Source organism: Cajanus cajan, chromosome 11, assembly GCF_000230855.2.
Source record: "Cajanus cajan strain Asha chromosome 11, NIPB_CcT2T_4, whole genome shotgun sequence".
In the NCBI taxonomy this organism is placed as follows: domain Eukaryota; kingdom Viridiplantae; phylum Streptophyta; class Magnoliopsida; order Fabales; family Fabaceae; genus Cajanus; species Cajanus cajan.
Window position 1 is genome coordinate 20817473 of NC_138527.1, and position 12619 is coordinate 20830091.

Genomic DNA, 12619 nt, shown 5'->3' on the forward strand with positions numbered 1-12619 from the left:
TAAATTTGAGAGACTAAAAACATATTTAAATTTTTTAATATTAATTTAAATAAAATTTAATTACATATTTTTTATGTCATTATATTATATATTCATATTTTTTATAATATATCAAGTAAAAGTAGTTTTTAGGGAGAATTTTGTGTTAATATAAAATGTAAATGTATGTTATGATTGTTTGATCGGTTGTTGATCAATATTAGGAGCTTAAAAATGGTTCAAGACAACCCAATTGATATATTTTCCCGTTAGCAGTATGTGTTATGTGGAATTTTTTTTTATATTATTATTATTATTATTATTATTACTATGGCTAAAATTCTATTTTGGTCTCTTATAATAATTGTTTGTTTCAATTTAGTCCCATTTTTATTTTTAGTCTCAATTTGGTCCTTAATAAATTAATTGGTTGCAATGTCGGACTTCTGTCCAAATTATTTAAACGGAGTTAACTGTTGGTCACGCGGATGCCACGTAGATGCATAGGTAGATGAAAATTTCATTAATGCATCTGGAACCAGAACGGCCCGTTTTGGTGTGTTAATTTTGCACCTGGAACGGGTCGTTCTGGTTCTAGAACACCAAACACAAATGGTCGATGATTATAGTTCACGGTTGTGAAACGTGCAAGGAAAAAGACCCAAGGTACAAAGCATTTCAAACACTTGATTTGGTAATATTGTCAATGGGCATTGATAACTTCAATTGCTAAACATTTGAGCTATACAGTGTATCATTAAGGATAATGTAGTGTATCACTAATGGTAGCAAGTTTTATTTCATTGTTGGTCAAACTAGAGTGAACCACTTACTACCAAATTGACACTATACAGTCAAGGATGAAACATGGTATTTCCCCTTGAAGTCATTGACCGATGTACTCCAACAACAATAACCTGTTCTTGAGGAGATACAACCTAAAGTAAAGGAAGAAGATACACAAGACCAACATTTCACCACACAACCACATGTATAGGTAGATAATGCTGATATCCTATCAGTCATTCAGTGTTATATGGTGGATAAGATGTATTATTGACACCTTCAGCGTTATCCAGATGATTTCCCTTCTCAATAATTTCTTTGAACTTTTTTAGTACATGTTATGTTATGTTATGAATTTTTGTTTTCAGTCTCTGAACCATATTTATTTCTTTGAATTGATTATATGTTATGAATTTTTATTTTCAATTTTTGAATCACATTGCGGCATTTTGTTGGACGTACGTATGTGGTTGGTAGTTTAGAACGACGCGTTCTGAATCCAGAACGGCGCGTTCTGGTTCCAGAACAGGCCGTTCTGATTTCAGAACGCCCCGTTCTGCTGCACTCCTGGTGTGTTAATTTTACATCTAGAACGGCCCGTTCCAAATTCAAAATTAATATACAACATGTGCAACCAGAACGGGCCGTTCTGGTTTTAGAACGGGCCGTTCTGGTTTTAGAACGGGCCGTTCTGGTTCCAGATGCATTAATAAAATTTGGCATCCACCTATGCATCCACGTGGCCAACAGTTAACTCCGTTTAAATAATTTTGACAGAAGTCTGACATTACAACCAATTAATTTATTAGGGACCAAATTGAGACAAAAAAATAAAAGTGGGACTAAATTTAAACAAACAATTATTATAAAAGACTAAAATAGGTTTTTAGCCTATTATTATCGAATAGATGAAGATGTGAAGAAAAATTGAAAAATCAAAACCAAAACAACATGGGCATGGGAATTTAAGGCCCTAAACTAGGATGATAGTTGAATATGTTGCTATTTCATTAAATCCCTAAGGTGATGCAAATTTCAAGAGTTGGCCTTGGCCCAATATAATATATTCACTATAATGGCCGGATAAGAAGAATATTATTTTAGTATCACATTGAGATTGATCGTACACTGTGTCATCTCTTGGGCATACATTGAGTTAGCTTGTGAAGAGGCCAAGGCCAAGATCCCATCACTACTTGCTGCTCCAAGACATTTATTTTTCCATACACAACTTTGGACCAAATTCAAAGTGTCTTCCTAAAGAAGAGCAAGTACAAAAATATATAGTGTAAAGGCAATGAGCTTGTTCTTTCTTATCTACGGGATGAAAGACGAAGATGCTTAGTATAATACCACGGTTTCGAGAAAATGAAATAAAAATAAGAAATTAATTAATGTGTTTTGAAAATTAAAAATAAGTTAATTTGAATTTAATTGAGTATTAGTTAATTATAGAATGAAAATGCTATGCGATGGTAGAGGCATGACCAAGAGTCCTACTATTAGGATATCTTACACTTTCCTTTGTGTTTATTTTTGTATTTTGCAAATTATTCTCCTTTCTCACTGATTTTACAAAAAATAGTTTTGGGTCTGGAGTGAAATGTGTCGGATTCAGATTCAAATCCAAGACCACTTTTGTCATGTGGGACTCTTCTATGTTTTAAAAACATATTCATTTTAGAAGACCTCTCCACAAATTTGGCAAGATCATTTTCGAGTTTTGTATTTTCAGCTTGTAGTGTTGTAATCTGATGAGAGACATTGCTAATAATCTCTTGTTTAAGAGTTTGAATCTTTCTAATAGTGACCGACATGTCTTTCTTAAGTTTGTCATTTTCTTCTCGTAAAATGTTATATTTTTCTTTTAAATTGTTTTACACTTAGGAGAAATCATGAGAGTTTGCCAGAAGAGTTTTGTAAGACATCTCTTCTTTATCAAAATCATTAGAAGAACAAGAGTTAGAGTAAAATTTTACCTCTATCTATGTATTGTCTGTGTTATCATGAGGTAGATGTTGACTTTATTGTTTAAAATGTGATTACTATTGTCTAGATCCTCCCATGTGACCATCAAACTTTTTTTTGACATTTTTCTTGCTAGTCCATCGCTTTTTGAGTGTAGGGCATTCAATTTTCATATGTCCAACCTTCTTGCACTCATAACAAATGACCCCCTTACTATCATCCTAGTCAGGTTTCTTAAACTTGTCATTCTTTTTGTTGAAGCTCCTCGATCTTCCTTTTTTCTTAAGCATATTCTTGAACTTTTTAGACATGAGAGATATCTTATCATCTGTCGAGTCTTTAAAACTTTCATTTGAGTTGTTGGGCTTAGATTTAACCTTCAGATCCTTATTTGTTTCCTTTTTTTTTTTGCTAGATTCATCACTTCTTAAAGCAAAAATCATTTGCTTTAAGATGGTCTTTATTGTTTAAGTGAACTTCATGAACTCCCAGAGCTCCTAGAAGCTCATCAAGAGTAAGGATCTTCAGATCACATGTTTTTTATATATGGTTGTGGCTTTAGGTTCTTAGATCTTAGGAAGATTATGCAAAATCTTGAGATTATTCTATACTTTGTAAAACTTAGTTCCAAAAGATTTTAGCCCATTAAAAATTGTTTAGAATCTTCTAAACATCTCATCGATGGTTTCATTTTCTTTCATAGAGAACAACTCATTGTGTCTTTAAAGAGTGACAACTCGTTTGAATCTGACATCTTCAATACTCTCATGAGTTACCTTGATGACTTCTCACATTTCTTTTGTCGTGAAAAATCACGTTGTCACACTATATAAAAAATAACTTAAATTGATATTCCTACATTGTCGTATATTTAGTCAAATTTATATTGAGTTAAAGGTTACAAAATAGGTGAATGTAAGATACATAGTGCTCAATATTTTTGTTACCTAGCATCTTACGTGACATATCAAATTAACTTAATATTTTTTTTCCACCAAAGAACCTCTATATAAAGGGACTTTTATCTAGCATCTTACGTGGCATATCAAATTCCTTCGTTCTCACACCTTTTAAGTCATACAACAACTGTAGTATTTAACTCCTTGAAAGTGTTATCACCCAATAGTATAAAGAACAACAGAGACATTAGAATCACCATCATTTCAAATCTGATATGTTCTACTTTTATGATAACATGTTCTTTGGTTTATTTTAATATGTTAAATATAGTAACAAATTGATCGAATATCACACTACCAAAATAGATAGTATCACGCTTAAACAAAGAAATTATATTCCTAAATGATTATTGACTTCTCTAGTATTTAAAACCTCCCTTTCTGATGACTTCAAATGACTTGACTTGACATATAACACACATGATAGACAAGCCAAACTTCCGGGTGATATAAACTTACAAAGATGTACATCGATTTGTTAACATATCTTGTGAAAACCAAATCTAAAAATAGCATTGCGAGTATAAAGACTAATTGTCCTTTGTATATAAGTAAATAAATTATTTTAGAGATGAGGTACTTATATTTGAGATGAATAAGAGCTTGAAACTGCAACATGTCAACCTGTAATGTCATAATGCAAGACCCTATTTTATTCAACTAAACAAACCCCCTTGTTTCTCCTTATTTATGTATTTTGCATCTTTAGACTTTATACATTCTCTTTAAAAGAATGTTATTCATGACATTGGAATTTCAAAACAATTCTCTAAAATGAAATTGTCTTATTTTTTGGCATAAAAAAAAAAAAATTAACTGTACATTTTGTAGACTGTATTAATTTATTAAACATTCATACACGCCAATAATCAAGACCATCACTGTCTTCATTTTCTTTCTTTTCTTCTTTTACGGGTACAAAATGACCATATTTGAGGCAACCAACCAAGGAACCTGCATATCCAAATTTGCTCAAAGCTAGTCACAACCATCACTTTTCTCCCCCCTCCCTAACTAGAAATACTAAGTCACCCTATTAATGCACCGCAAAATGAAGCAAAAGGATGCTAAAGCTAAAGGATTTGACATAAAATGGAAAAGTGTTAAAGTGGTGTAGTGTGACATCAAGTGATTCCTCAAATAGATGTGTGTTCTCCTATACGTGAATCAAGCTGATTTTGGGTTAAAACTTCCCTTGCACGTGAACTTCTATGTTGAAGTCGTTGATGCAGTGTCTCAGACATCTGGTTGAAAAACTCAGTGTCCCAGCTCTGAATCAGTAAGGGATCTTCTGCATAGCATATGTATATGGATGTAACAGCACTTTCCACCACAACCATAGCCACGCCAACCTGAAAAATACATATATTTCATGCAATGTGCATGCATACAAACAAATAAGTAATAAGTTAAATTTTGACACCGTATACTTTATATTATCAACCAATTAGAAATCACTTTAAATACGACTTCTAAAGTAATTATTACAAAAGTTCACAATTTTCAATTATACATCAGTTGATGATAAGATGGTAGTAGGGTGATCCAATAGTGAACGAGGCCTAAAGCAAATAAGAACCATATTTTGAGCCTTTTTTTTTTCAACACAAGTAGCTTTTTTACTTGAAGTAAACTAATAGCAAATAACTTTTTTGTTGGTGGGCCTATGGGCTAGGGTTTGAACCTTAGTAGCCTCACTCTTGGGCCAGCCTGGATGGTAGAGTAAAAATGTTTAACCTAACTATATATTTTAAATTTTTGATTAAATTCTTGTAGCTCTTTGCCGCTATTCAGCAATGGTAAGTTTTGAATGATTTGCATTTAGCTTATTTGGTCAACATGAATTCCAAGGTGGAGACCAAAGCGTCGATTCCTTTGATAACTTTTGTTTTTGGCATCTTTTTCAACATTCTCAAGACAATTTTGCAATGATTGGAATAAAAATTAACTTTTACGTTGACGAAAATTGATTCCAAGTATGGGGCTCTCAAAATATATCTATATATACACATCAAAATAGATTCTACTGTACTATCCAAACAAATCGATTATTCTAAGCTCACTTTTTAAATGTAACTCTCAAATCTTAGTTTTCAAAATCAATTCTCCTGTTTATTTTTATCACCCAAACTTCATTCCCACTCATTCCAAATTTCCAATGCAAAAAAAACACACTTCACAAAGCAACAATTTTCCACATCTAGCTAAATGGAGTTTTGCAATCAATGCAAACAGGCACTAAAACAATCTTGAAAAAAATCAATTTTAGTAAATCAATTTTGTGGCTTTTTGACTCAAGTGGGACTGTATTTAAAACTTATTATCAAAGTGAGGCTCTTTTAAAACAAATACCCACTTTGTAGTAGTCAACAAGGGGTGTCACGAAAATAAGTTGAAGTGTGCTACGTGGTGCTGATATGGAGTCATTGCAGCCATAGTGATACCTTTAAAAAAGTGTCGTTGAGGCCCACAACAACAATATCAAAACAAAAATTATGTTTTATACATTGTAGTGCTCCATGTAGTGCCGACGTGGAGTCATTATAGTATAATCTATAATGGCAATATTAATGTCGCTATAGGCTATGGAGACTCCATATTGGCATCATGTGACACATAGCAACTTATTTTTGGACAACAATAATTAAAAATTGGTTAAAATACATTTTTTAATCTTTATAATTTCACTTATTTTACCTTTTATTCCTTATAATTTAAAATAGACATTTTTAATCCCTATATTATATGTGTTAATCCTTCTAAGTTCCAATAGTTTAAGATATATTTTTTTAATTCTTATACTTACTTTTTTTAATTATTTTAGTCCTTATACTTACTTTTTTTAATTATTTTAGTCCTTATCGTTAGTTTTTTTTAACCTAGTCTCTTTTGTATTGATATGATAAATGTCTTCAATTTTGTGAGGGTAAAAAAATTTCTCAACAATAGGTGTCGCATGTGAGGGTAAAAAAAACACATGAAATGTCGAGAGACATAATTTAGGATAAACCCAGCAAATTAAATTCAACATCAATAACACAAAATTGAATATCTCTGTCACGTTAACATAAAAGAGATAACGTTACAAAAAAATTAACAATAGGGATTAAAAGGATAAAAAATTGCAAGTATAGTTCCTCACCATGACTGGCTCTACTAGGCCAACTTTTGAGGATAGGAAGTTCAATAACTAGCATGTAGCTAACATCAAAATGAATAAACTTCAATCAATGAGGTTGTAAACTTACCAATATCATCCCCATGAGCATAGATGTGGACCCAATCATAAAAGCCCTGTCCCTCCATTTAATCCATGCCCAAACACCAGAGCAAGTTCCAGTTATCAGCCCACCAAAAATGGTACCCATTAGCAGTACAGCACCCGAACAATCATGGGCCACAAGTGCTTCAACTCCAGTTGACTGGAATAACTCCCATGCATCTCTAGCAGAACGGTTAAAGCTTTTACCATAAATAGCAATCTGTGAGATACATCAGCATACACAATCATAGTAAGTTTTCAGAGAACCACAACTGCTAACTACATGCACCAAATCTCAACAAAAGTTACCTATGAGTTCAGATTTCAAGTCCACAACATTTGGTATGTTTGGTGAAATAGTTTAACCAGGTGCTTATTTTATAAGTTCTTATTAGAGTTTATGCCATAAATTTACCCACCGAACTCGTTGAAATAAGTTAAAAACAAGCTTATTTTGATAAGCTTTACCAAGAAGCTCATTTGTTAGGATCCAATTGCAAAGCATTGTACTTGAGTCTCACATTGGAAGTATGAAATTCTAGTGCGGGGTTTATTGGACTCTTAAACTACATGAGCTAGCTTTTATGGTGTGATTCTCCCAAGGTTCTTATCAATTGGTATCAAAGCCTTCCACCATGTCTCCCAAATGCAAACAAGACACGTGGGTGGTGACGCAACATTGCAGTGTTTGCCCAGCATTGTAGAGCATGGTGGGATGTTTGGATCCGATTGTAAGTTGAGACTTGAATCCCACCATGGAAGCATGAGATTCTATTGTGGGATTTATTAGGCTCTTCAACTACATGAGCTAGAGCTAGGTTTTGCGGTGTGGTTCTCCCAAGGTTTTTATCATTATTGAACCAAGCTAAAAATATTAGCTGCTTTTTAAAGCCCAACTAAGATCTCTAAGAACTCTTCTAGTGCCTTGATTGTGAATAATTACTACCGTTGTATTTTCACCTCACCTTCGAATAGTAACATGTAGTTTAACTTAATGAAAGTAAGCAATCTTATTTTTTGAATCTTGATTGTCATGGAAATGATGCAGAATATATCATACATGAGGAATAATTGATGACATAGACGCAGAAATCAACCTGAACATAAGCATACTTGTTAAAGAAACGGACAAGAGTCTCCACAAGATGGAAGAGGAAATCAACACAGCAAAGCAAACACTCATTATTGCCTATCTTTGACCGGATTCCTCTTATCTGAAAGGCATCAAAATTTTGACTAATGAAAAGGGTGAAATTCTTAGCCTACATATATAAAAGGAAATGAACATGAAATAATTCTCAAAAAGAAAATGGTAGTTAATACCTCCCATCTCAGAGTCCTAATTGCAGCTGTGAATAATGAACCATAACAAATGCTGCCAAAAGATGTTGTTAAAGCATACTGTAAAGATTTCATTAAGTTGTTAGCAGGAACTGACCCAGCCTCTCTACCACCATGGATAGTAACACGAACAACTGTCCCAGACACTATGACATGCACAGTGTTGCAAATCACAGCACCTGTCCAAAATAAGCTTACAGAGAGAACCTACATGCATGACGGTAATATCAGTGTAATCAGAAAACACCATCTGCTGCCATAAATAACCAGTCACAACTCCCAACAAGCACAGACAGAATGAAGAGCAAAACTTGCCAGCTCACCACAAGAAGCCACCAGCGTCCACTGTCACCGATGCTTGAAGCCACAACACCAGCAGCTCCAAATGACCACAAGGCCAGCCATAAAAGCACAACAAGCATAAATGCATATGCCACTCTCATAACCTCAGGAAGATTCCATACCATCTTGACAGCTTTTTGTAGAACCAACATTGTAAAGGGAAGTCTGGAGAAGGAAAAAGAACGAGCCACCAAAAATCATTTTAATGCCACAACTAATTTTAACAAAAGCAAAAAGATGAGCATAAGAAATTAGACTACAATAATAAGTAAAATGGTAACATATAGCTTCCAAAACTTCAAAAATTGCAATACTTCTCTGCCAAAACATGAACTATCCATGATGTAAAAACTTCTAGAAAAAGTAAACACAGGTAGACAATTGCTCATATGCATTTCCATGGAAGCAGGACATTATTATAATACACCTGGTTGATTAATGGTGATGTTTTAAAATTAACGTCTTACAAGGTTAGCCTACATAGATGTCCAAAGAAAGTGTGAGATATAGACTAAGAGAGTAAGAGTACTTCATCATCAGTTAGCTAACATCAACAGGATAAAATATGAAGTCCTCTCAGTATAATTGCATCACAAAATCTGACTCATAATCCAGGCATAGTAAACAATCAATAATAGACAACTTTTGTTGTCAACATGTATTTCACAACTCAACAAATTTTAATATTACAGACATTTAATAAAAATTGTCAAGAATCAAGATCTCAGGTCCCTCACGTTGAAAATTCAGTAATTCAGGTTGAAAAAAGCATTTCATGTATTAGATATTCAATAAACATTTTTTTCTTTAAGTAATTGGGCTAGTCTCTAAAGGGGTAGAGCTCACAAAAGGTTAAGCACTTTGACCCTAAGATGACCATTTAGATTCATATCGTTGACTTTATAATAAACAATTAAACTGATGAAACCAAGAATAAAGTAAATTCCACCAATGAGGGCTCAACCTCTTGAAAGCTCTACCTCTCTAAAATTATTCTTCAGAACAATATTGATAAAGCAATTGGCTGTTATGAAAAAGAGACAATTCCATGTCCACAATAAAAGGTCAATTTTATACCAGTTTTGAAACACTTAAGAACAAACTATGCAGCCAGTCTCAATAATAAATCAGCAACAGCCCCTCAAACATTAACGTCCCCTCAAAACTTCAAATGCCTAAATGGATGTACCAACAACCAATAAGGTTTTAGAAAACGGTCCCCAACTGTGATTGTGGCCACAGCATCAAGGTTTTTTGGGGTCTTTGAAACTGCGTCACAACAGAAGTTGTGGCCACATTTGTCTGCAATTTTCCACAATGTCAAAGATTGCAACACAACCACAATCGTGACGACAATTCAAAACCTTTAAATAACATCAATTCCAATTCCCAACAGAAAACACATCCAAAGGCCACTTCCATCATTCCCTTACCTGTCTATGACAGAAATCACATACAGGAACTGCAGGGCTGCCCCAATAGCAAAGGCAACACCCCAGAAAAACTGCTCAGCCCATAAACACAAAACACTGATGACAGCAAGGTAAGTGGTGAGGATGTGCACAGACACCTTCATCATCTGGGTGGCGCGTGAGCCTAACAACAGCAACCAACTCCATCCAAGGGAGGTTCCAACGCCTCCGGCCACCGCGTAAAGCGGCCAATAATCCTCCGTCAAACCAGCCTCATTCTCCATGAACCGATAGGTGTACTTATCAATGTCAAGCCTGTTCTTTTGCTTGAACCTGTTGAGGCCTAAAACCCCAAGAACCAATCCCATACCAACCAAATGGATCACAAATATCCCTAACCAGAACACGTCGTGCCAACGCCGTGGTTGCTCCATATCTTGTCACCAATTCACTGTGTTGCAACTTCTATGTAACCCTGCATTTTCTCAAAGCAAAACAATGCTTACCATAAAGGAAAATAGAAGATTCATATCATATCTCACTGCTTATTAGTGAAAACAATTAATAAAAATGAAAGGGAATTGGGATATCCTCATTCCTCATCTAGATCACAATCACACAAAAATGAAGAAGTGAGAAAAAGGTTATGCCATATAGAGAGTAAACAACTAAAAATCACATTTTTTTTTTAATATTTTGTTTATCTGGAGCAAACAAAATCAATAAAAATGATTTTATTTTCCACTAAATCGTAATTGGGATAGCCAGCAAGAAGAAAAAAGAAACTAGTGGAAACAATGATTAAAAGGGAAAATCATAATGCCCTTATATGATAGCTTTTGCCTTAATTGTAGTTAACTGGGATACGAAAGAAAGGACTGATTTTTATTTTCATCTTCTACTTTTTGGTTAATTGGGGTAGCAAGATAGAAACAAAAACAGTGAAAACTGGTTATCCAATAGAACAAGAGAGAGTAGAGTGTGATTGAGGTTACCTAATTGTTGGTGGTGGAACAATAGAGAGTGGAAGAGGCAAAGACCACCATTGAAATAGATGAAGAAACATAGTAGCTTGTTGTAGAGAGAGAAAGAGATATCAATTTGATTGAAGGATGGTCATAATTGTCAAAGGCCAAAACTTTCAATGGGGCATTGAATAATTAAAAAAAAAAAAACAACACCCTTTGAAAGAAGAAAGTTGAAGTGGAAACGTTATGAAAATGGAGGGTAAAACTAAACTGAAACACTCTCAACGGCTAACAGAGAAAGATGGGTTGGAATTTTCGGAGTACAAGGGAAAAAGAAAAAAAAAAAAAAAAAGAAGATTTTTAGAGAGAGAAAGTTCACAACTTTTTGTGAGAGGTGCCACGCGCCATGATTGTGGCAATGCCATGCTTAGGAGGCAATGAGATGTTGTGAAGCTAATGGGTTGGCAGTGGCATGGAAATAGTATGAGTACTAATTATTGTAAAGCAAATCTGAAACATTTGTCGGTGTAATAATAATGAATATCGAAGATAAGAAAATGGAGGAAACCACCACATTTGCATAATGTTTTTTAGGACACCACATTGCATAATGTTAGTCACTGTTCTTTTGAAAAATACTTGGATGTGATGTGACTCGTAAAGAATGGTAGACTCAGTCATTGTAAATAAGAAAAATTCCAACTACTTTCAATTTTATACTTTTTAAACAAATTTTTAAATTTTAAATTTTTAATTAATTATTGAATTCTAACAACAATAATATAATAATAATAATATGAATTCAGTGATTATATATTATTAATATAATTTTTTATATTATTAATTAATATAAATTATCGTTAATATAATTTGTAAAATAATTATTATAAAATTAATAAATTCATCGCACGTAATGATTCGTGACTAGTTAGCATTGAAAAAATATATATTTTTGTTTGATTAGTAAAAGATATATTAGAGTTAACAAATAAGTTCTTCAATTATGTTTTTAGTTTAACTTGGTTAGCATTCGTTAATAAGTCTATAAGGTTCATATATATATATACTTAATCAATCAATAATATAAATGTGTTTCTTTTCTTGCATTCTATAATAATAATGTAACATCTATTTAATTTCACAATTCAATAATTTTACTTCATGATACTTCACATAACAACATTTTACATAATTTTTCATTAGTTAGAACTTTTTGCTGGCAATAACACTATAAATAATCATTTTTAAGATGTTCGTCCATTATTAGAATCAATGACTAATTTCATAAATCAATATTTTTTAGTGTGTTTTATCCAAATTCACATATTTTTTTAGAAACATTTACGATCGACACTAAGACAAGACAAAATAAGACATTTGCCTTAGGCTCCCAACTATTTTTTTTTTAATATATATATATATATATATATATATATATATATATATAATTAAGAAATATATCTAATTATATTATTTATAATCAATTTGTTAATACATAAAATTATACAATTATTTAAAAAATGTTTTTATACATAAATTATTGTAGAATTATTAGTTTCATAAATTTTATTATAATTAGAAACTAGCTTAAATATATTTTTA

At 32.8% G+C, this 12619-nt stretch overlaps 1 protein-coding gene across 1 annotated transcript; it reads right to left on the minus strand.

Annotated features, from left to right (window-relative positions):
- Positions 1-4457: 4457 nt before the first annotated feature.
- On the minus strand, positions 4458-11555 carry LOC109790182 (uncharacterized). The gene is made up of 7 exons (XM_020349298.3): positions 11045-11555; positions 10071-10524; positions 8619-8802; positions 8278-8502; positions 8052-8168; positions 6941-7174; positions 4458-5044 (listed from the first exon to the last, which is right to left on the minus strand). Exons 2-7 carry the CDS (start codon positions 10481-10483, stop codon positions 4829-4831), a joined length of 1389 nt encoding a protein of 462 aa, XP_020204887.1. The 5' UTR covers positions 10484-10524; positions 11045-11555; the 3' UTR covers positions 4458-4828.
- Between the last annotated feature and the right edge of the window lie 1064 nt (positions 11556-12619).

Bases quoted from the DNA above. Each gene is read 5' to 3' on its own strand.
- LOC109790182 (XM_020349298.3), bottom strand. From the start codon at position 10,483: ATGGAGCAACCACGGCGTTGGCACGACGTGTTCTGGTTAGGGATATTT. The intron at 8,169-8,277 runs GTATTAACTACC...GATGCCTTTCAG, and splicing joins TTAGGACTCTGAGATGGGAG to ATAAGAGGAATCCGGTCAAA. The intron at 5,045-6,940 runs GTAAGTTTACAA...TGTATTTTTCAG, and splicing joins TGCTCATGGGGATGATATTG to GTTGGCGTGGCTATGGTTGT.